Here is a 26,272-nt window from a genome sequence, read left to right as displayed (position 1 = left end):
ATGAGGAATTCCGAAGCATTCATCGGTAAGAATGCGTGAAGTGTGAGAACGAAGAAGTTTTAGAATACTTCTTGTTCCCGGTCTCATGACCATTAGTGGTTGGAGCTGCATCATCGGAGTGGACTTTGAAATTCATCGTCCACTTAGGTGAACTCTGTTATCACTCAATCGTCGTCGATATCAGTCGTGGAATCTTCATGCCTTTGTGGATATCAAACTTGGCGTCGACATTAGAGGTGGGTTAACTCATCGTCGTCGATGTCGGACTTGGCACCTTCATGCCAACGTCGATATCAGACTTGAGTTAACCGTGACTCTGGCCCATTGTCTGTCGTTGCATTGGAAGCCTACATTGTCATCATTTTGATAACGAAGCATGCTTCGTAATTATACCATCGTATGGCCAGTAGGCTAACTCATCGTCGCCGACATCAGACCTGGCATTTTCATGCCATTGTCGACATCAGACATGAGTTATACCATGACCCTGGTTCATTGTCTTCCGTTGCATTGGACCACATACAGTCCTTGTGATGATGCATCTTATCATGTCGAGGGAGCCACAGCGGTGGTATACAGCCCTCCTCCAAGTGAGTCCTTTAACTAAATAAATAAAAGGAAAGACCAGTAGAAAGCAAAATGGTAGAAATTAAGGTGAACCTAGAAATGATTTCAGAGTGTTTCAGTTGTTGGTTATTATTGGAGTTCCAAACACAGAACTCATTGGAACATTTTGACAAATAGTAAAAAAGCTAGCTTAAAAGCAGGATGGTTCGAATCTTGTTTTAAAATGAAAACTAATCAAGAGGAGGTTACGATCCTCATAAACTGGTTAAGTTATTAGCCATGTAAAAACCCATTTGATGAAAATAAGGAAATTCAAAGATCACAAAGGGAAGGAATCAAGCTAATCGATTTGAACCAACATTAGCTTGGACTGCAACTACAGGCCAATTTTTATAAAATCAGCCCCACGCAAAAACTGCGGGGAATATAAAGCGACCGATGGCAGGGTTAAAAATCAAAGCGAGGCTATGCTCGTTTCAAAACGAAAGCGACAAGAGTTTGTATAAAATGATAAGGCCAAACAATACTGGGTTAGAAACCAACATCGCTATAAAAAACAAATCCAAAGATTGGGTAGCGATCAAATCTAAACATGACGGTTCCATGAAAGGTTGGAGGTATACTAAAAAGTTGAATACAAGGCTGGTTTATCATTAGGAAACAAATCTGAAAAGTTTGTGTAACGTCTTAGCACCTCAAAAATCATTCAACACGCAGGAACAAAGCCATGCATCAAGAGCAAATATTGGGCCAAAGTTGTGTTTGGGAAAAAATGTACCGAAAAGATGAGGACCCCTTATAAAGACCCAGGAAAAAATACTCATCAAGATACTCGAAGAGTTAATAAAGGTCTGCACATATGATAAGCTAAGTAAAATAGATTTTTGAAAAGAACCAAGTCCAGAAAAGAGATTCTTGAACCATTTCCATGAACAGTAAATTGAAAATTTGTAAAATTGAATACCAATTTTAGAGATAAAAACTTAAACAGTAACAGATCTGGAACAACAGGTAGGATAAATCCTTTACCCATTGCCTGATTCTAGCGCCAAATTGTGAACACCATTAATTTGGTAGCACAACCAATTGAAACACATGATAAAGTACTGACTATAACAAGATATAGACTCAAATCATGAACGAAATTAAGTGCAGTGAAATGAAATAGAAATCAACACAAGCATATACGTGGTTCGACAACGGAGTGTCTACATCCATGGGTGAAAAAGAGTTAAGGTGTTTATTAAGATTGTTGGGTTACATTGAAGGAGCTTCGTCAATTTCTCTGTGAGTAATCGATAGCAAGAATAGAAAAGAGAAATGAAATAGAAACAGAAGCCTCCTCTCTCTTCTGACGACCAAGCCCCCCTCTCTAGACCTAATCGTTTTGGTTTATAAAGGGAAAATATCTTTTGGAGAATTACTCTTCTATCCTTAGCTTAGGATTGAAGCTGTGTTGGGATTGATATGGTGTGTGCTGCTGTAGTCTTGTGTCCGGCTGCAGCTTCTAATCATCCTCCATGTGTCCATACAGATCATGGTATCTACACTTCTCGAGGGATTAGAGACTCTACCTCCAAACATACATACCAGCACGTTGTGATGGCTTCAGTCGGGAGTACCAAACAATGTAATCAATCACCATGCCGCGCGTACATAAGAAAGTCAAATTATTGTTTCCAACGTGGCATACAAATGAAACCGAGGCTGTACATGCATCTGTCCAGCTCATTAAGAAAATCAAGAATCAAAATGGAAAAGAATAGTCAGGCACACCATGATCATGGACAGATATGGTAGAACCTTTTTCTGACCTCCATTTTACCTACAAAACCAACAACTACAAACAAAAGGAAAAAAAAATATAAAGGACGTAAGAAGCGAACCTTGATAGAAAAAGAGGAAAAAATAAAAAACCCTAAAAACAAATTTAAAATAAAAGTAAAGAAGAAGAAAGATACCAAGTTTAGTTTGGTTAGGGAAATGGTTTAATTAAATAAGAATTCTTGTTTTTAGTTCCAATTTCAATTTCAATATCGAGCCTTTTGTTCGTTGAGCTCTCATTGTCTTTCAATCTTTACTACCAATTGTTGTTGTTATTGTTGGTTGTAAGCGATTGATTCCAGTTGAAGCAAACAAAATTCTTTAATCTTATTGAGCTTTCTGATGGTTTCAGTTTCAATTAGGTTTTCTTCATCTTTTCTTATTCTTCAGAAGTTGGTGAAGAACAGTAAAACAAGGCGTTGTTCAGTTCAATTTCAGAGTAGTTTGTGATATGAAGAAGAATAGAACATGTGGGTGTTTCATTTTTGAGTTGATTGTTGGTATTTGTATTGTGTTTACTTTGTTTCAACCTGCTTTAGCTGTTAGACCTTTAAAGGAGAGGACAAGGTCTTGGGGCGATGAGGTTGGTACTTTGCTTCTTTCTCTCTGTATAATTTTCAGTAGGAAATTGGTGAATTATGTCAAAACTTGGATATGCCTTCATCTGCTTTGTTGAATAATAAAGGTGTAAGCTTTTTCAACCAGTCGTTGATATACCAGTTTCTCTTATTTCATAACCTTAAATTTGTGGCAGTATGAAATTAGCAACCTCCAAGTATTCTTATTTGCAATCCTCCATTAGTTTAGTTATTTTAGTACATTGACCTGTACTCTCAATTGTATTCCACTGTCAGAATGTGATATTAAGCAACATATAGCTTACTTAGGATTGTGAAAATGAATGAAGCCATCATCCAGCTAAAGATTAATGCCCTTTTTTCTTCTGTTCTTATTTTGTACCGTGTCTTGCAGTGGTTTTTTATCAAAAAAGATGAGAGTGACGTTGGCACATATTCTCCGTGGAACATAACTGGAACCTACAAAGGTATGTTGCTTATGATTTCATAAAACATTGATAAAATTTGAGATTGTGCGTAGTTGTAGTGTAAATATCCCAATTGTTTTTTTTTCCCTTTTGCTTAGTATACTTAATGGGCAATGTGACGAGCAGGGACTTGGAACTTCCGGGATTCAAATAATAGCTCCCACTGGTTTCCAGATTTTGGAAAATCTAATGGGGTTTCAGTCCTTGAATTAGTTAGTACTCCAACAAAGATAACTGGTGTGCATTATGTCCAGGTAAGGAGATTGATCTGTTTTTTTAGGTTATGTCATATTTTCAGTTTTCTAGCAAGGCTCTTCAACACTTCATGTTAGATTGTGAAAGTGCATGTATGAAGAGTAGTTAAGCTTGTTATTATACACAAACAGTGTTTGCACGCGTCAAAAACATGGTGAGCGAAGCAGATAGCCTAAATAATTTGCTACAGACACAAATATGCTGGACCAAATGTTTTATATATTCTCTGTTAGCACATCGAAATATCTGCAAGTTGTTATGATTTTTGGTGCACGGCTATCTCAACAACCATCTATATGGAGGCTATAATAGCAATACCAGATTCAATTGCAAGTCTTGAAAAACAGAACCTGAAGGGTAGCATGTGACCCTGTTACTCTCATAAAGAACAAATATATATATAAACTTACTTCGATAATTCTTGCTTTGAGTAGTTTTGGATTTCATGTGTGACAGAATTGTTGGTCCAACACATCTGTTTTTCAATTTGGCATCCTAGGGGGTAATTATTTTCCATGACGTGGTTGACAATGACCGAGATACTGGAGCTGCTCAAATGAGGGTAGAAGGTGTGTATATATGGCCCTTTAGACAACTTCGGATGGTAGTCAACAGGTAATGTCCAGTAGGTTATTTCATATACCTTTTTTCTCTTGAGTTTTTGGGTTTCTACTCACTAGCTAAAGAATAATTGTCAGCACAAGTCTTTTGTGTTTTTCCCTTTGCAACTTTCAGTGCATGGTCTTTTGATGTGATTGTGCCATTGAGAGATTTTGGTTTTTACTTTTATTACGTTTATTTTTCTTGCGATCACTTGTCAGTGTCACATAAATATCATCCCAAAGCTATTGACCTGTGCAGATATTAAATTTATGTCCGATTAGGTTCTCCCTTTTATTTATTGTAAATTGTACACGTGCAGTTGAGGCGTGTTCTCATCCAGTTTAACTCTTGAGCTGATTCAATTTTTTTTTACTTGATATACCTTTTGCCTTTATTTTGTAGCAAAAAGGATGGAGAACTTGGTCAAGAAGATGATTACATTTTTTCCAACCCTTATCACTTGGTAATCATATTTACAATACTTGAACTTATATTAAAATGTTTATCTTTTGCTATCATTCATCAAATAAGTATCATAATGGTTAAACATAAGGCCATGGGTCAGCTCTTGCCATTTTGTCTCATCCCGTACAAGAACTTTTACTTGGTATTATGGCTTGGTTCTTCCAAGTTAGGCTTTTCAGCTCAAACTTTAGGCAGGACACGGTAGGTAGACATCCCAAATTATATTCAGGATACTAGGGCCACATTCAAATTCTTCTAGTTGTCTCATTGTAGGGTTTGGACTTCAGGAATATGATGGGTTGTCAAAAGTACTTGTGGAGTTTTGCAGTTATGAGCTCTGTTATGGACGTGGGTTTCATAGCTTGACTAGTTGTTTGTATTCTCTTGAAACAGCTTGGAGTTTTCTCGTCTCAGGTTTTTCAAGAGTCTCCCCGAGATAAAATGTGGAAGAAGAAGAACTGTAAATCCATCTTTGCTTTTCCTTAACCCAAAATTAAAGGCATTATGTGCTGCTTATTTCTTATCTTTTCCTTTACAGCACCTTCCTTTGACATGGAGAAACGTTGCAATTTAGAAATTGCAGCTCAAATTGCGCGTGTGTCACCCAACCAATATGGTACTCAACTTATTCCCATGACTTCTGTATTTATTTCTCTATAGAATCTCTTTGAATCAGAATTATTTGTGCTTTGCTCACATTTATTCCTGGACGCCTGTTATGAAATTTGGTTGATGTAAAGGCGGATTAGATTTTACCCACGTTAAGAAGAATACAAAGGCTTCACCGTAGCTTTTGCAGAAGCTGGTGAATCGCCTTTTGATATTTTTTGTATAGAGAACTCTCTTTTCTAGCTCCTATACTTCCTCACTTGATAAAGTATTAGTTATTAACTTAATATACTGCAGAGAAATGAACTGTTACAGTGTCAGTTATAAACCTCATATTTGGAAACTGAAAAATCCCCACTTCAGCTTATTATTTCTGAACCTTTCTAAGCATTTGATGAAGTGTACTAGGAGCAATGTATTGTTTCCTGTAACCAGAGAGCTTAATTTACTTACAATGCATATTTTAATAAACTCATGTGCACGACATCATGTTGTGGTTCATCTACTTCATAAAGTAGGACTCTGAATCTTGTAACTCTGTCACTTTGGAAAAATTAATGTACTTGCCGAGTACCTAAGCTTATTTATTGCTTGCAAGTAGATGAAGATCACGAGCTTTATCAGTTGGAAGGATTAATTGAAAGTCCTTCTGGGGAGGATGATGGAGAGTGCTTCTCACCCATAGTTGTAAATGCTACTTCTGTCAATGTTGAGGTTTACTACAACAAAGCAGTCAACTATACATTGATGGTCACTTTTGTATCCTTCACAATCATCAGTCCTTTGACTTTGTTGTTTCAACATTATTTTTCATCAATTTTTTTTCTATTATAAGTTCCTTGACGTCTTCACGTATTAGATCTCTTTCCTTCAAGTGCTTCTGTTAATTCGGCAAATGGAACATAGCAATACCCAGTTAGTAAGTTTCTTATCTACCGTTTTCCTTCGCCACAATCAGAGCAAAAGCATTTTTAAGTCCCTTGTGGAGACTTTTATCTTGAATATTTTCCAACTTCCTTGAAAAATGTGATTAGTGTTTTATTCACTTTTTCTTAGGGAGCAGCTAAAATTTCAATTTTAATGATCGGGCAACAAGCCATTATGGATGCCTACCTTTGTCTTTTACATTTAACAGCAGGAATCCTAGTGGGTAAGTTCATCTTTTTATTTTTTCCTACTATCGTGTTAGCGTTTTATACTGCACTTTTAGTGGCATGAAATTGTGTGATTCCTTGTTGAACATTCTGTCCATTTCTGACAGGCGTGTTTTTACTCAGTACATATTTCAAGTTAATTTGCTTTTGTTCTTCGTATACAGAATCCCTGTTTAATGCTTTTGCAACGGCTGCCTTTTTCAAGTTTGTTGTTTTCTCCATATTCGAAATGAGATATCTTCTTGCGATATGGAAGGCGAATAGGCCAGCGAGTAATGGAGAAGGTTGGGAAACAATGAGACGTGAGCTGTCAGTTCTTTATAGCCGTTTCTGTAAGTAATCTTTTTCAATCAAAATGCTTACAATTTCTTGTAGATGGTACAAGTTGTATTAGTGGTTAGCTATTTGATTATATCACAATTTTTTCCTTATGCGGAAAAACGAAGCTTCTTGTTCTTTGAACTGTTTGTGGTCAAAGCCTATAGTTAAGAATATGCATTTATGTGCAGATGGGATTCTTTTGGGAGGCATACTAATCATGTATGAGTTTCATAGTTATCTGCGGCCCATTCTTTTTGTTATGTACTCCTTTTGGATCCCTCAAATAGTCACTAATGTCATACGTGATTCAAGAAAACCGTTACATCCACATTACATATTGGGCATGACTGCCACTCGTCTGGCAATCCCACTTTATGTCTTTGGTTGCCCTAACAATTTCATGCGCATCGACCATGACCAAACTTGGTGTATCTGTGTGGCGATTTTCATGGGACTCCAAGCAACTATGCTTCTTCTCCAACATTATCTTGGATCTCGATGGTTCATTCCTCGTCAGGTTTGGACATTCCTACATTCTTTTTTTCACAATTTTCTGGATCCAAAGTTTCCCGTGTCATGCTTCTAGATCCAGTTTCTTGTAAAATCAATCTAAGAATTTGAAATCTTACAATTTGATCCGGTGCTTTACAGATCTTACCAGAAAAATATAGCTACTACAGAGGGTTTGATCACAATACATGTCACTCCACAGACTGCGTCATCTGCATGACAACCATTGATCTGCCACAAAGATCAAATGACTGCATGGTACTTTAACCTACACATTTGCATTGGACTCTCCCTCCGAATTTTAGTGCGGTAGTTACTTTACTCAGGTCTGTTTGTTTACTCAATCAAGCGACTATGTTTTTGCAGGTGACACCATGTGATCATTTCTTCCACTCAGGTTGTTTACAAAGGTGGATGGATATAAAGATGGAATGCCCTACTTGCCGACGGCCCCTGCCAGCAGCCTAAACAGAGTCGCATCTTGTTTCTTGTATATTACTTAGAATTAACTGACATTGCCCCGACCCTTTCAATTTTGAGGTAATGATGAACTCAATTTTTCTTTAACCACTTAGGGAACTATACCAACAAAAGCTTATTTGCATACACTCAGTTCTTAAACATATAATGCAGATTTCGAAAGAGCCTACTTTATTATATGACACTCAAGTTCTTAATAACTAATTATTTGAAGAGACGTAGATATTTCTTCTTGGTTTTGTTTTTGATGACATGACCTGATTAATTTACCTTTTAAAATGCTTGTTTTTCAGGTGGGGTAGAACTCAGATTTGCATAGTACACTACACACTGTTTCGAGAAGACTGAGATACATACGTATGATCACAATTAAATTTGATCCTTGTACCATTTCAGCATTTTGTATAATTAATACTGTTACAAAATTCTTTTTGTTCACTTTTCATATTTGTATTTTGTTAGTCAGAAAATTCATCTCTGTTGTATCATTTCTTTTTTCTTTATACAGATCAGTACATTAGGCAACAAAATTGGTCAGAGAAGTAGCAATAAGTATGTATTAGTTTCCGGCCAACTTTGTTGGATGTACACGAGCTAAACCAAAAACGAATAACTTTTTTTTTTTTTGTTTATTTGGAGGAATACTGCAGTGTTGAAATTGGATTACTGGGAAACGAAAGCCCTATACCCAGTAGCATTTTCTACTTTATACAATTCTCAGCTGAAAGTGAATTGTGACTTCTTGGTGTCTAAAATGAGTCAGAGTTTAATGTTCCGTCTGTATTTCTTCTTTGCATCCCACATGGTATCTGAGTTTTTCTTTTTCTGTGCAGCTGACATAGTATTTGCATCTTCCACCGTTTAACGTTTTCAAGTTCTTCCGTGAATGAGTAAATTGCAATCAAAATGGTTAAAATTAGAAGTTAGAGCGACTTATTCGTTCAACTTAGAATCCGGTCCTTGCTATCCATCCGAATTTTGGACATTTACAAGTCCCAGCAGCCGTTAAAGGGTGTTGTTGTCATTGCGATATCTTTCTCGAAAAGTTTAAAACACAGATGGCTTCGAACGTGGGGTACCTTGTAATTACCTCAAAGAACCTAGTACCCTCTTCTTTTCTAGTGTAGAGCTTTCGCGAAGTTTAAGGTAGAAGAAAGAAGGTCCTACTCTCCACAGCTTTACTGAGGTTAGAGTCTCTCTTTTCTTTGTTTTCACTGATACTATTACCTACCTCGCTTAGGGTTTATGTAGTTCTTGTTGCTATTGCACCAACTTTAGTGTTAAATCAGTTGGATCATGACATGGGATATAAAAGGAACTTAAAACTGTTAGGCTCAAAAATCTCATGTGAGATTATTTTCAAGATATTCTGATTATTAATAATTTTGGTAAACTTGGATTACATATGTTGTGAATGATGATCTTCGTTTATGTTTTGATTTTAGATTTATCATATGTTGCACCATATTTTTTCGTGGATTTGGATGTTTGATATTGTAGGCCATTTTAATTGTTTGCCATTACTTAGGTAAATTGGTAGGACTAGCTAAATTCATATTTTTCAGCTAGCAAACTAAAGTTTTCCTCGTCTTGGGCGTCAAGGTCTACCATAAGTTGAAACTTGTAGTTGTTTATCTGCCACTTATCTATTATGTTACTGATAAATCTGAATTTGTGTAACGCCAATGGGGTTTCAAAGTAACGCGAAATGACTGAATTTTTAGATGTTTGCATCTGTATATTTGTTAAAGTATTTTATCGACAAAAATCGTGCTCATCAAATCTTGAAAGAGGTTACTAGTGCATGAACTTCTTCTCAACTTTTTATTTCGTTATGTATGCAGCATCATTGTGGACTGGTTTCTGAAATATATGGGAACTGGGAAATCACTGTCTGAATGTTGTGGATTACCTCTGAGTAATGAACTATTGATGAATCATATACTAGACTAGCATCTCAGTTTTACTTGTCGTATCTCTCAATGAGTTTAATCTCGACGTATTATGCTTTTTATACAGGTGACCACATAGAGTGCAACCATGGTGGTTGGACTGCAACATCCATCTCTAGTTGACAAGATACGTAGTCAATCTTACCTCTACTCTAAGCTCTCTCCCAATTTGTCCGTGAACACAGTTAGTCAGAATGGCACCAGTTTACATGTGAATGGAGGTTTGCAAAGTATTGTGCAGCCTGCGAGCCAGGGAGATAGCATTTCCTTTATGTCCCCTATGTCACCTGTATTTGTGCAGGCACCAGCAGAGAAAGGTGTTCAAGGTTTCGCCATTGACTTTCTTATGGGAGGAGTATCTGCTGCAGTCTCAAAAACAGCTGCTTCTCCAATTGAACGTGTAAAGCTCTTGATTCAGAATCAGGATGAAATGATCAAGTCTGGTCGTCTCTCAAGACCCTACAGCGGAATAGCCGACTGCTTTGGCAGAACAATGAAAAATGAAGGCGTTCTCGCTTTATGGAGAGGCAATACTGCCAGTGTTATCAGATACTTTCCTACCCAGGTCAGCTTATATTTCTTAGTTTATGACTCTCTACCTGATTAGGTTTTTATGTTGCTTTCTCTAGTTGATTGAGCTCATTCAGTTATGTTTTCTGTTCTTTGAGTCAACTTCGGAGTGTTTACGTTCGAAGTGTATGAATGGCAGGCTCTGAACTTTGCTTTCAAGGATTCCTTCAAAAGACTTTTCGACTTTAAGAAGGACAGAGATGGCTACTGGAAATGGTTTGCTGGAAACTTGGCTTCTGGAGGTGCAGCTGGTGCTTCATCCCTTCTATTTGTCTACTCCTTGGATTATGCCCGGACACGTCTCGCAAATGACGCCAAGGCTGCCAACAAAGGCGGGGAAAGGCAATTCAACGGTCTGATTGATGTCTACAAGAAAACCCTTAAATCTGACGGTATTGCGGGTCTCTATCGTGGATTTAACATCTCCTGTGTTGGTATCATCGTCTACCGTGGGCTCTACTTTGGAATGTATGATTCTTTAAAACCCGTTGTACTTGTTGGAAATATGCAGGTAAGTGAGATTGGAAGATTACCGACCAGTGTGTTATATTTCAGTACTGTTGTTGATAAAATGTTAACTCGCCTGTTTGTTTTGGTGATTACAGGATAGTTTCCTAGCGAGTTTCCTATTAGGTTGGGGTATCACAATTGGAGCTGGTTTAGCCTCCTACCCGATAGATACTGTTAGAAGAAGGATGATGATGACATCTGGTGAAGTCGTGAAGTACAAGAGCTCACTCCATGCATTCACCCAGATCGTCAAGAATGAAGGTGCTAAGTCTCTTTTCAAGGGTGCTGGTGCAAACATTTTGCGTGCAGTTGCAGGTGCTGGTGTGCTCGCAGGATATGACAAGCTGCAGCTAGTCTTGCTTGGTAAGAAATATGGATCAGCTGGAGGAGGCTAATAACAGCGATGATGGAAGCAGATGTTAATATTTTTGCCTTTCAGTGTTGAAGGGTTTTGTGAGCTGTCTTTACTTTCTAGATTACAAGACTGAGAGGAATTAGTCAGGTACGGTAGTAGTGAAGTTTACATAGTATAGAAATGGTAAAGTAGCATCTATCAATCACGCAGTGAACGAAGTATGTTTTGGGTGAACATAAAAGAACAGTTCTATGTAAAAATTAGTGTGGTCTTGATGTATATATTGTTTGTCCCTTGTTTTCACAAGCTGTTCAGACGGTTGACATTTTTGAATGGTAATAGCTCAAGTTATGTCACGGTTTTTCTGATACTATGTATTGTTTGATTGCCAATTCGATCTGTATGATCCGTATTTCTTGCATAAGAATTTGAAATTTGATTCCAGGTGTAGTTAAAAATCAAGTGATAGGACTTGATCCTATTGTAAGCCCAATGACATCACGGGAGACGCTGGCAAATGTGTGCTTCAGCGTATCAACCGCAAATGATGTCTGTAAGAGAGGATAAACAATTGAAGACAACAGTGAAATTTTTTCCGTATGTTTGAAGAGAATGATGCTCAACAACTCGAAGTTTCATGGAAACGATGCAAATGGATAATTGGCAGCTTATTGTTGGGTGTAAAAAGAATAAACATTTGGTGTCTAATCGATTGTGTGTCCGAACAATCACTTTTTATCACTTCAAATTGAAGAAACGACTTTCCCTTCTCTGAACTAAGAAAACAAAATGCGTCAAGGAGGGATGTCTCAGTCCTGCCACATCCCTCTCTTGGGTCATTTCCATGTCTCTCTTCCGTCACCTTAACCTTGCATTATTTTCCTTCCACTTCTCTGCGGCATTTCTTAGAATTAATTCTTACCATAATGTCTGTCTGCTACATTTATCACATCAATGAAACAAGCATATAAACAGTGATCTGTGGTTTTGTACTTCAAAAGAATTGTAAAGCTTAGAGCAGAGAATTAAACAGACGGTTTCGAATAGTAACAAATTGGGTCATCTTAGAATTTAAACATGCTATCTCCTTCCGTTCTTAGCTAGGTACAAACAGAATTATCCTTAGTAGTGTATAATTTTTGTCACCCTTCATTTCACAACTAAACTGGAATTGGCTGTGTTTACAGACAAATTGTACAGACAAATGTTTTGAGGTCTTTATTAGGTTAGTAAAAAGTAGGGGTGCACATACCCTACCCATACCCGCCAACCCTACCCTACCCGCCAGTTTTTTAACCGTATCCTATCCTATCCACTATTTGGCGTGTAGGGTGGCGGGTAAAGATTTTCTTAACCGCCAGTAAACGGGTAGGGTGGCGGGTATAGGCCATATCCTACCCACCCTACCTAGAAGTGCACATACCCTACTCCTACCCGCCAACCCTACCCTATCCGCCAATTTTTTAACCGTATCCTACCCTATCCATTATTAGGCGGGTAGGGTGGCAGGTAAAGATTTTCTTAACCGCCGGTAAACGGGTAGGGTGGCGGGTATAGGCCATATCTTACCCACCCTACCCGTTGTGCAGCCCTAGTAAAAAGCAATTCTCATGGAGATCTACCATAAGATTCAGTCTTACCGTCAGCTTAGGCAATGATTTTCTTTACTCTGTACTGACAGGATTATTTGGCCTTTCGGATTATACACATGTACCCTGGGATGTCTTTATCAATGTTTCATCAATATATTCAAATGAATGAAATGATGAAGCAAACTGACCCCAATTAAAGAAATGCACTAGGAGGCTCGTCTAGTATAAATGCACTTAGCTTCATATCATTCCTTCAGAGAAGAACATATTACCATGGCTTCATCTTTTTCTTCCAAGTTCAGTCTTTTTATCGTCTTATTTCTACATTTCACTTTCTCTTTCAATAAACTAGTAGCCAAATCCAAAAACAGCAACTCCACCACCACCCACAACCATTTCAGTCCAAACCATAAACTTCAACAAGCTTATGAAGCTCTCCAAGCATGGAAACTAGTAATCTACTCTGACCCTAACAACTTCACCTCCAATTGGGTTGGTTACTCTGTCTGTGACTACAACGGAATATATTGTGCACCTTCACTTGACGAACTTGAAGTCGTAGTTGTTGCTGGAATTGATCTCAATCATCAAGATATAGCTGGAGTTATACCTGGTGAACTAGGATTGCTAACTGATCTTGCTTTGCTTCATCTCAACAGTAACCGTTTCTGTGGAATTCTGCCAGAATCCTTTGCCAATCTCACCCTCCTCTTCGAGCTCGATCTCAGTAACAACAGGTTTGTCGATAAGTTCCCATCAGTAGTTCTCTCTCTACCATCTCTCAAGTTTCTTGATCTCCGTTACAATGAATTCGAAGGACCATTGCCACCCGAGCTCTTCTCTAAGAGCTTTGATGCGATTTTTGTCAATAACAATCGATTAACTTCAGTGATCCCCTCGAACATAAACAGCAGTTCAGCCTCAGTCATAGTTTTTGCTAACAACAACTTTGGAGGATGTCTTCCTCCTAGCATTGCAAAGTTAGCAGACAGCTTGGAAGAACTGCTGCTAATAAACACCAACTTGTCTGGATGTTTACCACCAGAAGTAGGGTTTTTATACAAGCTGAAAGTGCTTGATGTAAGTTACAATAAGTTGGTAGGACCTCTACCAGATACCATTGCAGGATTGATGCATGTGGAACAGCTCGATGTAGCACACAATATGTTTAGCGGGAACATACCTGAAGCGATTTGTGCTTTACCAAGCTTGACAAATTTCACTTACTCTTACAACTTTTTCTGCGAAGAAGAAGGCTTTTGTCGAAATCTGACATCAAAAAGCATTGTATATGATGATCGTCGCAACTGTTTGCCAGAGAAGCCATTGCAGAGAAGCAAAGAACAGTGTGATGCAGTATACGAGCACCCCATGGAGTGCTTGGACTATCAATGTGGCACTGTTGGTGGTGGTTAAGCTGCAGCTCCTCTATTTTGGCCTTACCAGTCTTAGACCTGGAACTAGTATTATCTTGCTCTGCAGTAAAATCATACTACACGCATTTCGTATTCAAGAACAGAATTGAAATGTTACAGATTCTGCTAAGCATCTTTCTGTTTCTTGACATTTTAGTTTCACCAAGTTATACTAATGATAAGCCTGTAATTGGCTCGACCTGAGAAAAACTGTCAAAAATCTGCGTCAGCTTACATAACAAATATAAAACATAATACTCCATAAGTACCCGTGTGTCACGAAAGAGAAACTAAACATGAATTCAATTCATCTCATCTGATTCAGTTTTACAGACAAAAGTTTTGAGCATCAACTCTAGTGTAACTAGTTGTTTTTGCTTTGATCTCAACAGAAGACTTGCAAAAAGAAAAAAGTAAACCAAATTACAGCGCTCCTTTACAAGGATACAAGACCTAGAGTTGGAACAATCTCTCACTTCCATAGTTCTTCCATGGGGATGCCACGGTCAAGAGCAACTTCTTTGAACTGTCTCATTTTTTGAACAGCCACAACTGTTGCCCTAGCATTGTTGAGCGCATTCTTACTCCTGATTTGCTTTCCTAAAGCATTTTCAACACCAGCCATTTCTAACACAATTCTCACTGCACCCCCAGCAATAACACCGGTACCAGGTGAAGCAGGTCTAAGCATCACCTTTGCTGCCCCGTAATCTCCGTCAGCTCTGAAATGACATCAATCTTGCATGTTACATAACCAAAGAACTTACAACCATGTAAAAAGAAGGAAACTGAGCATATAGGAAATATATATAGAAAGCAAATCCTAAAATCAGAAGAAAATTGTAACTAAACCACAGAGCAAAAAATTTGTTGATGACTTTCAAATGATTCTCATTTACTGAGGGAAAATACTCCATTAACACTAGGAGTTGCATGGCATTTAGACACCAAACTCAAATGATAACTTTCAACAGTTTATGGCAAATGTGAGCTCTAAAATTGCTTCAAATAGAACAGTACTCTTTCAAGAATATAACCAATCACAGCAACTTAAAAGAGCTGTCTATAAAATTTCAAAATGTACCAAACATTTAAATCAAATAGCCATCCATCCACCAACAGAGCAGGATAATCATTTGATCTCAGTGAGTCAGGGAAAATAAGCACTAGCGTAGATTATACAAATTGGAGGAACCTCATATAAGCAAAGTGTGCGTCAATGACAATGCAACCGATGTGTTAGCGTGTCAATTCAGCATTCACCTAATCAAATTACAACTTAATAAACTAAGTTTCAAACACCAAAACTAAACACAGCACATTATCAACTACGGAGTAATAATTTATGAAAATGAAAAATCTTAGTTGCTTTTTGTTACCTGTGAGGGAAAGTTGAATACTTAGTTAAGGGCACCGTAATAATATTCCTTCTAGCATTAACAGCAGACTTCTGAACTGCAGAAACAACTTCTTTAGCTTTACCAACACCAACTCCAACTTGACCTTGTTTATCACCAACAACAACAACAGCTCTAAAATGCAATTGTTTTCCACCTTTAACAACTTTGGTAACCCTTCTAACTTGAACAACTCTTTCTTCAAAACCATCTCTAATCTTCTCTTTCTTAGTCTTTGTACCAAACCCAGTTGCTTTCTTCATCTTAGAATCCATAACATATACATCGTTACCTAGCACACTCATACCACTATAAGCAGGACCATACAGTTCTTCATAGGCTGCTGCAATTTCATCTTCAGATTCTGGTGGAAGATCATCAAATGAAGGTGGTTCAATGTAACCTTCTGGTCTTGGTGGTGGCTCAAATGTGAAATCTTCATCTGGGTTTATTTCATTTTCCATGAAAATGGTTTCTGCATCAGAGGGTGTAGCTTTTATGGGTTTAGGTTTTTGGGATTTTGAATGGGGGAATTTTAGGGAAGAAATTGGTGTGATGAGTTTATGGGTTTTGATGTTTGAGAAGGAGAAAGAAGTGTGGTTTGGGAGAAATTTTCTAGATGTTGAGATAGAAAGGGAAGCGAATGAAGAGAGAGGACTTGCAGAGGCAGCCATTGGAGAGACGCAGAAATTGTGACCAGAGTGTTCTGATTTACTTGTTGTGCTCTCTCGACTTGCTGTTCCTTCGATGGAGTGAGAAAAGCTTATCTGCAATGAAAGTGGGTTTCTTTGTTTTCTAGGATTAGATGAGGGACTTTCAGTGACTGTAAATGGGAGATTACATCTAGCAAAGACTAGATACTGGTAAAAAGGAAAGGAGGAAAAAGAAAGAATAAGAAGTAAAAAAACTGAACCTGACGTAAATTGAACACGCAACCTTCTGATTTGGATTCAGACGCGGTACCATTGCACCACAGATCCACTTTGCGGTATAAACTATGGCAAAAAGGTATAAATAATAAAACGGGAATCTGGTTTATTAGATCAAACTCAAACATCGTCCAACGGTATGAATCTAGAAATTAGGCTCAGGTCCAACCCATGGATAACCCATAATATGAGGCCCTTAATTAAAAAAAGTTTAAATCTAGGCCCCGAGTTTTTAAAAGACCTTGATACCCTTATGCATATTGTCAAGCCCATAATTAAATAAAATTTAAATCTAGGTCCAAAATTATTAAATCTAGGCCCGAAATTATTAAAATACAGTGCGAAGGTGTAAACAGAAGTTACACATGCATATGGCATGTGTAACCAGAAGTTACACATCCTTATGATATGTGTAATGCAAAGTTACACTTGTATATATATGCAAATAAATAGACATAAAAAAAAACACAAAAAAAAAGTTATTACTTTAATATTCATTTACAATAATTTCTTAGCATGTGTAACTAGAAGTTACACACGCATCTGTTTAGTGTAATTGAGAGTTACATATGTGTCTATCTAGTGTAACTGAGAGTTACACATGCATCTGACTTGTGTATTCAGCGTCAACTCCAGTTCCAGCGAGACCATTACCACGTTTAAGCAATTAGCTTTTATGAAGTTATCTAAAACCTGAAATATAACAACAAGCAATCAGTATTTATACGATTAAAATGAACAGTACATAAAACAATGTATATTTCAGTTTCACAAGCATCTGACTAGTGTAGCTAGCGGTTACACATGCATCTGAATTGTGTAACTGAGAGTTACACATGCATATAACATGTGTAACTAGGAGATACACATTCATCTGGCTAGTGTAGCTAGCAGTTACACATGCATATGACTAGTGTAACTAGGAGTTACACATACATATTGATATGTGTACCCAAAATCAATATGTGTAAGTAAAAGTTACACATCTAATTAACATGTGTAACTTGCAGATACACATGCATCTGAATTATGTAACTAGGAGTTACACATGCATCTGACTTAGATATGTCAACATAAAATCAGCAAATCCATCTCTAAATGAATAACACTAGCAAAAACGAGAGGTGACTATCAAGCAATTACCAGTCATAAAATAATATAGTTAACCTTGCAAGTGAATGAGAAGCTCTTAATTAAGATATCACTGCTTCAGCAGAAAGACGTTGTTAGCACTGTATTAACAGAAAGACGTTTTACAGCGCTAGTCTAGATGTACCTAAGCCATTTTCATATTATCGATGACGAAGGACATTTTAAGCAACAGAAAGTAAAGCTTCAGACAGTAATTATACTGGCAGAATAATACAAACACCTGGGAACCTTGTGCTAGCACATTAATATCGCAAAAAATGATCACACAACTGATTCAGCAGGGTATAGATATGAACCCAGGAAAACAAAATGCATGTGTAATCAGTAGTTACACATGTAAACAATAGTTACACATGCATATTAGCATAAGTTACACATACAATCATCATGTGTAACTAGAAATTACACATCTAATTATTATGTGTAACTATAAGTATAACCTGCATCTAATTAGTCTAATCTGCATCCACTACTACTCCCTACTACTAGGACTTGATGTTCTTTTCTCAATTTCATAAATATAACCACTATAACATATCCCATCAAATTAGCATGTGTAACTATAAGTTACATATGCATATCCCATCAAATTAGCATGTGTAACTATAAGTTACACATCTAATTTGCATGTGTAACTAGTAGATACACATTTATTTGGCTTGTGTACCTAGAAGTTACATATTTAATTAGCATGTGTAACTACTAGTTACACATCCATAGTCTGCCAATGCTAGTTAAACGTGCAAATTGTCATGCATATGGCTTGTGTGATGTGCAGTTAAACAGATGTATGAGTTAAGTGAAACCATTCCAGACCTATAGTTTTCCTGCAAAAGTAATAAGATAAAAAGGTATCATAATATCAGATTAAAATGTAGTATTTGCTCTTCTTGTTAGATGAAATCTCCTGAATTGCAATCACACTACGAAAAAGTTGTTTTTATGGTCGGATCCCAATAACAAGGAAACTTAAAAAGGAAAAAAAATGTACAACTGGCAAATAAACTACTTTACTAATTTGCAGGAACTAAGTGAATAAATTACAATTAAGAGATCAGTTGCAATAAAAGCTTAAATAGATGTGTAATACGACTTGTTAACCGGAAGTTACACATGCATATGGCATGTGTAATCGGAAGTTACACATCCAATCAGTTAGTGTAACTAGCAGTTACACATCCAGTTAGTATATCCTCGGACATAACTGAGGATCAACAACAACAACGTATGGCATACTTCAGTATAATAAAATGGAGATATTAGTACATGTATCGGTTAACGTTTTTAGTACATGTGATATTTCCACAAAAATAAAATGGATGCACCAGAAGAACAACAAGCAAGGGCCAATCAGTTCAAGGAAGAGAGTAAAGTGAAGCTGAAACCCTTACCTGACAGATTTGGCTTGATTGAGCATATGTGGTCCTCTGAGTGAAGCCAATACAGAACATCCTCAGAGTGAAGTTGTCGGTTGTCTTCACATCAACATGAGCCTTAATCAAAGTCCGCCACTTACAGAAAAGAGACCTTAATTTGTTAGTCAAACCATTCTTTATGTGGGACTGATCCTTCACTCTTTAAGTAGGACGAGAGACCTTAAGTTTATAATGGTTACCCAAAAGTTAGTCAAAACATTCTTTCCTTGGACATCCTCCACTCTCAGTCGCATCTTTATGTAGGACTGATCCTCATCGTTCTGTAGATCAGCAAAACATACCTCAAACACTTTGTGCTTAAGCCCTTCTGAAGCAATCAACAAAAATTAAATGCATAAGCAAAGATATCCAACAATGCACTTAGATTCAGAAATGCAAAATCAATTGATGCAAAAAATAATTTTGTTGTTCATTTTAGCATGTGTAACTAGGACTTACTCATGGATATGGGTAGTGTAACCGAGAATTACACATGCATGTAGAATGTGTAATTAGGAGTTACACATGCATATTGGCATGTGTAACCAACAATTACATATACATATGGCATGTAAATTTGAAATATCTTTGTACATATAAAGCAAAAACACTAAATATTTAACTTATAATGCAACAACGTAAATGATTATATAATGATTTATTGAATCAGCTTAGTAGCATTCCAGGTTATGAACAAACCCATGATGAACAAAATTAGGTCGTGTCTGAATGCAGTGTTGGTATCATCAGGCAAACCTAGCAGCATAAAACTTATCTGAGATAAAATGATCATGCCTACATTCGGAAAACGGACGGAGAGTACATCCCCCATCTTTCCTCCGTTTCCAGAAGTGCCCAATAGAACTAGCAACTGTAAACATACCCATGAGAAGTGATGTTTATTTGTGAGTGAAGCCAATAAGTTCCAACCACATTGGTGCGAACGACAAAGCTGACCATGGAAATGATCCACCAACTCCCTGTGCTACAATAATCTGGAAGGACGGGATTTTCATCACCGATTTTGTTGGTTGAAACAATTCCTTGAACTCTAACAATAATGATTTTCAAAACTTGAACCATTTGTACTACTTTTATCTACAAACCGAGGGTCTTTGGCAAACAATCCCAATAAAATTCCAACGATAACACTAATAATTGCAACAAGATGGAAGGAAATTCTCCAACCAGCAATACCCATGAATGATGTGGAAGTTAGAAGAACTGACAACAGACCACCGAGAATTGTCCCTATATTTCCTGTTACCTGAAGCCACCAAAAAGCTACACCGCGATTATGGTCATAAGTTGAGTCAGCCACAAGGGACTGAATAGCTGGTATAACTATAGCAAGTCCAATCCCATTCAAACCACGTGAAACAGCCACCTGAAACATCAAACATCAAGCAACTTGAATCAAAAAACACTAAAATGCAAAAAGGATGTCTTTACCTGAGTAAATCATACAGTTCTTAAGTTTCAGTATTTTTAAGTGGATCGAAATGATAATTAGTTCATCTATCTAATACCTTTTGGAAAAATTTGCGAAGCCATTCTAGTTGTACATACAGTTCGATCTCAAAGATTCACTAGTGAATCTTTGTTCGCACAGATGACGAAATTTAGACATGTTCCAAAACTCCAAGTACCTTATACTAATCTATAGAGGAATACCAACCGAGTTGTTTAACCTTACAGGCCTTGCCCAGGGAGTACGCTCCGCTAGTTGGTCAGAAGCAATGAGTACACTCCGCTAGTTGAACATTCAGTGTGATTCCAAAATAAGTGGTGCCGTTATTAATGAATCTCATTTTCCAAACGAGTTAGGCTAACATTTTGATATGAACAACAATGATTTCCTAGTCAGATAATTTTTTCCCAATATTTGCTACTGTAATGTTAATTTGACATTACCAAGAGTTCAAACAAGAATCTACCAGCAAATGAAATCTCCTATTCTTAAAGACAGTTACCTTCAAACGCCTGCAAATGTGCTGCTTTCTTCTTAGAAAATTTCTCATAAACTGACTGGAACTTGGCAAACTCATCCTTGAGAGAGTTCTCACACTGCAATTCAAACAAACCATTTAATCCACCAGAACCAGCATACTCAGAATCTTTACTCATAATCTAACTGTCTGTAAACCCAAAATATTAACAAATTTGTTATGTGTTTATACCTCTTTAGAGATTTGAAAGTGCCTTCACAAAAGTCTGCATGTAATTAAAAACATCATAAAACAATTTACAAGAGAGTGACGAAACCAAATACACAATCAGGTCTAAAAGAACATCAAATTGTTCAAGCTCTCACCGTTCTTTCTCGAGTTTTGATTTGGCATCACTTAGTATTGTCTTGACTTCAGAAGACACACTGATTCAGAAAATAATTCAAACCATGAAATTCCACCACAATTTGTTCAATAGAAATCAGATATTTGCGAATTAACATTAAAAACTTAAGAGGAAATTATAACACATCAAATCCCTAAATTCATCAAATAAAATAAATCCGAAATCGTCTTTTTCCTTTATCGCAGTTTTCATATCTGAAAATAATTCAAACAAAAAGAGATATTACCTAGCAATCGTTTGTTCACTCTTCTTCTTATATCTTTATGAGCTTTTCAGTGATACCTTGAATATCACTGAAAAATTTCAAAAAAATAAAATTCAGAAAACAAAATATTATTCAATAGATCTTTCATAAACAGATCCGAGAATTGAAATTACTGAAAGAGATAAAGATTACAACCTAGAAAGATTAAGATCTAAATCATCCTCTTCTCTTTTTCATTTCTCCGTACTTAAAGCTTCAGTTGTTGTCTTTCCCCTTCGTTTTCCACTACTTCCTTTAATAACTTCTGTCATTGAAATTTCTCGAAATCGACTTCTTCACTGGAACCTTAGCTTTTTACTCTCTCCCTCTTTTTCAAAATCGAACAACTTAAATGTATCAAATGAAGCACAAAAGAAGATAAACTTATCTTTATACTCAGATTCAAATTGAATTTGTGCCGGAGTTTTAGAGATTTGAAGTTCGTCCTCTGATTCGAACTTGTAGATTGATGATCAGTTCTTAAACCTGTTTGAATCAAATCGATTAAATCTATAAATCGATTACTTTCGTTCTTCTGTAATACGTAAACGTCCTCAGCGAAGATCGATGGAGCGAGAATCTTTTTTTTGTTCTCTGCAATTGTTTTCTTCGGTTTGATAAAAGAACCCTAATTTTCTTCAGAGCAAAGACGAGAGAGAAGCGAGAGAAAGTGAAAATGAAAATGAATCTGAAAATGAACCTATAGCCTATTTCATTTGGTATATATAGTAAAGGGCATTTTTGGTATTAAAAATTTCTCCCAATCCCTAAACTTTATCACCAAGACCTGAAATCTAAAGTTCTGGGCCTAGAAATATCAAAAAGTGAAAGTATGGAGTTGATAGGGGAGGATCCATTTAGTGGGGTTTCTATATATTGAACTCATATAGTAGGGGGTTCTAGTATTTTTCACAATTAGATATGCGTCTTAGGAGTCGGACACTATAAATATATGATTTTCAAACCAAAACCCTCACAAATTGTGTTGATCAGAAATTCCATATGGCATAAGTTGCATCTCAACTCGACAACCAACACCAATCTTATAATTTTTTGAAGTCAAACTTAGAGTTGTTGATAAGATATGCGATGGTAACAAAATAATAAAATGGAGAAAGGTAATTGCTTATTAGTCTGTAACTAAAAAGGAAGAATTCAAGTTCGTAAGTTAACCGATGAAAATATATTGCTAAAAAATATTGTTCAAGATTTTTATTGAGGTCATTAAATTTATATTTTGTAAAAAGGCGCACACTACTGTAAATTAAACAAATATAAAGTTAAAGGGTATTGTTAACTTGTGCTCCCGCGCACAAGTTAACAAGGGCATAGTTGGGTTTAAAATTTTTGTTTTCATAATTTTTCATTGATTGAAGAAACACCTAGGTAATATCCCGTTTAGCTTTGGAAACAAAAACAAGTTTCCATAAATACCCAATTCTAGTATTTTATTTTTCCTTTCAACTTCGGTATGTTCGTCTCTTCCTCTTCTCTTATAACCTGTTCTTACTCTCAATACTTCCAAATATAATTGATTGGAATGCAAAAGTAAAACGTTAGGGCTTGGTAACAATTGTGTTTTTTTCATCATAATTAAATCTCTGAAAACAAAAATCCATTTGAGTTTTAGGATTTTGTAACCTGATTTGGGTTTTCTTCATCATAATTAAATCTCTGAAAATAAAAACCGATTTGGGTTTTCTTCATCATAATTAATAATTAGATTTCTTAAATAAAGATTGTGATTATGTTTCCCTATTCCAAACTTGTAATAGATTTGTTTTTGTTGTTACAATATCGTGATGCATTCAGTATCTATTCAAATCCCTAAATGTAGAGATTTTTCGTGTTTTTGTTTCAGAATGGTAGTGGGGTTCAAGATTATGGATAGACTAATTGATCATGTGGCCCATCATGATCACTAGAAATTATGTGAATCATGAATTTTTTTTTTTAAGAGATCACAGTGGAATAAAGAATCTAGAGATCAACATAAGAAGATGAAGAGTTCAGTTATTTTATTTTTTTGAAAAGAAGTTAATTAAAACCGACTAAGAGGGATAGAAAAAAATCCCCACTTAGCTTTACAAACAGATAATAAGTTGTTTTCCGGCATCATCAGCCTTTGCCGATATGTCTAGCCTCATGGGGTGATTAGATATATTACATTTCAACAAAGCAAAATAATTAATTAAGTTTTTTTCAGAAGCCAGAAGTCAATTATCTAAGATGTCTTCCCAGTTCTGCAAGTGCCTACTAAGTTGCCTCCTACTAAGTCTTTCAAATTATGCATAAAAATCGTTTTGAAGTGGTTGAGAACAAAACAAGGATAATAATTGAAGGGCGGTAATGGAAAAATATAATTCATTGATATAGGAGGCTTTTCATCACAAGACTCTAGACAGTTCGATGTAATAAGGTTTTTCATCTGAATTCAATGTAAAAAATAATTAAATAATAGGGCTTAACTTGTGCACGGGTGCAAAAATTAACAAGACCCAAAGTTAAAAGTTATTATTTTATTTTTTTCATTAGTAGTGTAACAATCAGCATTGAATTCATCACGCATACAACACTAATTGTTATGTTTTTATTGGACTTAGCTCGTTTGTTAGATTTTGGTATAACTTTAAGGGAAGAAGAGGATCCAGCCCCACTTAACATGAGTATCCCCTTAATTTTCATTTAGATTGCTACATTCTTTAGATTTTAGGTTTTTTTTTTAATTTTATTAAAATAACGGGTATTTTCACCACCAAAACCTCCCGTATAACAAAAATCCATTTCCACTTAACCGTGAGTATCCCTCGATTTGTGAAGGTACCCATCAAACGTGAGTTCTAAGAAAACCACAATGTTACATAGATATTACATCAATAAGACTGAATTATACGAACATTTTTAAAATTTTCTAACAACATTCGTATTGGAATTTTTTTCTCCGCCATTGTGGTACCAATCCAACATACAGTTCCGTTGTTGTAATTTACAAAAACAAAAGATTTATATAAGAGCAAAAATAAATTAAGTTTTTTAATATAAAATACTAGACATGTTGTATTACTGTTCTTACCACATTAACATCGTTTCACAATTTTTTCTTGGACGATTGGCACGCATAACCGAAGCAACATACGATACTACTTAGACATTGATTACAGTGAAGCGACTTGACAGCTCTGACACATTATGGCTATCTAGGTTCATTGTTTCTTCTTAATTTTTTTTGAAATATGTACCTATGTTATCTTTCCTTGGATGTGCACCATTGATCCTTGTGTAAAATAACATAACTTTTGAAAATGCATTCATCTTCCTCAACCGTAAATTCTACATCCAAACATTTTTGAAGCTCCTATTTATGATCTCTCAGTTAACTGAATTTTGTTTTCGGTTAAACGTTGGTTTTTTATGAACTCGGTCAGGTGAAAACCAATATTCATGGTGTTAATACAATAATTTGAAAAAAAATATAATAAGTGTGGAGAAGGTGTAAGTTGAGATGAGGTTCAAATTGAATATCTATAGATGATTGATTTTGCACAGTTGGATGATATAGTCGTCGAACGACTTATATATCACCGAGCGACCAAATTTCTACCGAACGGCCAAGACTCTACCTCTCGGCAGAGATTCTTCCCCGATGGGAAAAATGACAAATTCCGTTGAGTTTGTGATTTATCCCTACGCATAATGGGTGCTTAGTTAATTGGAAAATCTAAAGGTACGTAAAAACCAGCCTAACAACTGACTTGGACCGAGTCAGACATCCAGTCACATTCAGATCTCGAGTAAGTAAAAATAAACTAGTTGTAATTCACTCGTCAAAACAGAACGTTCTTGCAAAATGAAAATTTCAAAACAGACAATTAGATATTTTTCTACTTAAAATAATAAAAAAATAAAACAGATACTTATGATAGATTATTTTCATTCACACCCGTGAGTTCCTACTTTTATATATAGTAATTCTTATAATAAGCACATGTATAGGTAAATAATTATAATATATTTAACTAGAAATCGGGTAGCTATCTCAGCTGGTCATCCTTGTTCCTTAAAATTTTGATGAGCTTTAGGAGGTCCCAGGTTCAGTCTCCGATGGCGCAATATTGTAGAATTTGACATGGAAGGTAGAGTTAGCTTGCCCCCCTTGCGACATAATCAGCCCCTTCGGCTCCCTTGAATCCTCATGAGGCTCGCTAATAGGATAGTATGACAACCTGTTCAACTAATGTAGTAGTACGTTGTTGGAACTTAGCTTGTTAGGTTTCCAACTAGTTTCTTGTAATAATACTCTTCATCCAATAATAGTAAAAAGTTTAAAAAAATTTATAAATTTAATAAAATCTAGCTACATCTTGTTCAGATATTTTTGTTACTATGTATTACCTGACATTGCAAGTATTTTTTTTCTTTCAGAAAATCAAAATTAAGTGTAATTCTTTTCAGAATTCTTGTTTCTAGAGCGATTTTCACTCCCATCCTTTGGGTATCTCCATTTTTGTCAAAGGACGATTCTTCCCTTTTCCATTAATTAGTTTAAGTTTCAT

At 36.2% G+C, this 26,272-nt stretch overlaps 4 protein-coding genes and 1 pseudogene across 7 annotated transcripts; 3 read left to right on the top strand and 2 right to left on the bottom strand.

The window, feature by feature from the left end:
* The first annotated feature begins 2,417 nt into the window (after positions 1-2,417).
* On the top strand, positions 2,418-8,465 carry LOC113287598 (transmembrane E3 ubiquitin-protein ligase FLY1-like). The gene is made up of 15 exons (XM_026536389.1): positions 2,418-2,974; positions 3,364-3,436; positions 3,563-3,690; positions 4,191-4,306; positions 4,697-4,757; positions 5,153-5,219; positions 5,298-5,375; positions 5,970-6,127; positions 6,228-6,287; positions 6,425-6,518; positions 6,687-6,854; positions 7,032-7,360; positions 7,495-7,611; positions 7,720-7,893; positions 8,127-8,465. The coding sequence occupies exons 1-14, from the start codon at positions 2,843-2,845 to the stop codon at positions 7,819-7,821; spliced, it is 1,683 nt and encodes a 560-aa protein (XP_026392174.1). The 5' UTR covers positions 2,418-2,842; the 3' UTR covers positions 7,822-7,893; positions 8,127-8,465.
* Positions 8,466-8,710: 245 nt separating this feature from the next.
* On the top strand, positions 8,711-11,590 carry LOC113287599 (ADP,ATP carrier protein 1, mitochondrial-like). 4 transcript variants are annotated; one of them, XM_026536391.1, is made up of 5 exons: positions 8,711-9,019; positions 9,678-9,751; positions 9,853-10,350; positions 10,495-10,866; positions 10,961-11,590. In XM_026536391.1, exons 3-5 carry the CDS (start codon positions 9,874-9,876, stop codon positions 11,258-11,260), a joined length of 1,149 nt encoding a protein of 382 aa, XP_026392176.1. In that variant the 5' UTR covers positions 8,711-9,019; positions 9,678-9,751; positions 9,853-9,873; the 3' UTR covers positions 11,261-11,590. The 4 variants fall into 4 exon arrangements, with proteins under 4 accessions (XP_026392176.1, XP_026392175.1, XP_026392178.1 ...); XM_026536392.1 differs by lacking the exon at positions 8,711-9,019 and adding an exon at positions 9,161-9,180; XM_026536390.1 differs by lacking the exon at positions 9,678-9,751 and having other exon boundaries at positions 8,712-9,019.
* Positions 11,591-13,013: 1,423 nt separating this feature from the next.
* Positions 13,014-14,437, top strand: LOC113287596 (leucine-rich repeat extensin-like protein 4). The gene has a single exon (XM_026536387.1). It carries the CDS (start codon positions 13,041-13,043, stop codon positions 14,226-14,228), a length of 1,188 nt encoding a protein of 395 aa, XP_026392172.1. The 5' UTR covers positions 13,014-13,040; the 3' UTR covers positions 14,229-14,437.
* Positions 14,438-14,513: 76 nt separating this feature from the next.
* LOC113287597 (30S ribosomal protein S5, chloroplastic-like) lies at positions 14,514-16,452 on the bottom strand. The gene is made up of 2 exons (XM_026536388.1): positions 15,607-16,452; positions 14,514-14,949 (listed from the first exon to the last, which is right to left on the bottom strand). The coding sequence occupies exons 1-2, from the start codon at positions 16,296-16,298 to the stop codon at positions 14,700-14,702; spliced, it is 942 nt and encodes a 313-aa protein (XP_026392173.1). The 5' UTR covers positions 16,299-16,452; the 3' UTR covers positions 14,514-14,699.
* Positions 16,453-19,778: 3,326 nt separating this feature from the next.
* LOC113290809 lies at positions 19,779-21,247 on the bottom strand (annotated as a pseudogene).
* Between the last annotated feature and the right edge of the window lie 5,025 nt (positions 21,248-26,272).

The sequence above is a fragment of the Papaver somniferum genome, chromosome 6, assembly GCF_003573695.1.
Source record: "Papaver somniferum cultivar HN1 chromosome 6, ASM357369v1, whole genome shotgun sequence".
Classification (NCBI taxonomy): Eukaryota; Viridiplantae; Streptophyta; class Magnoliopsida; order Ranunculales; family Papaveraceae; genus Papaver; species Papaver somniferum.
Note: the sequence above shows the minus strand (reverse complement) of the source record. Positions and strands in the feature narration are given on the sequence as shown.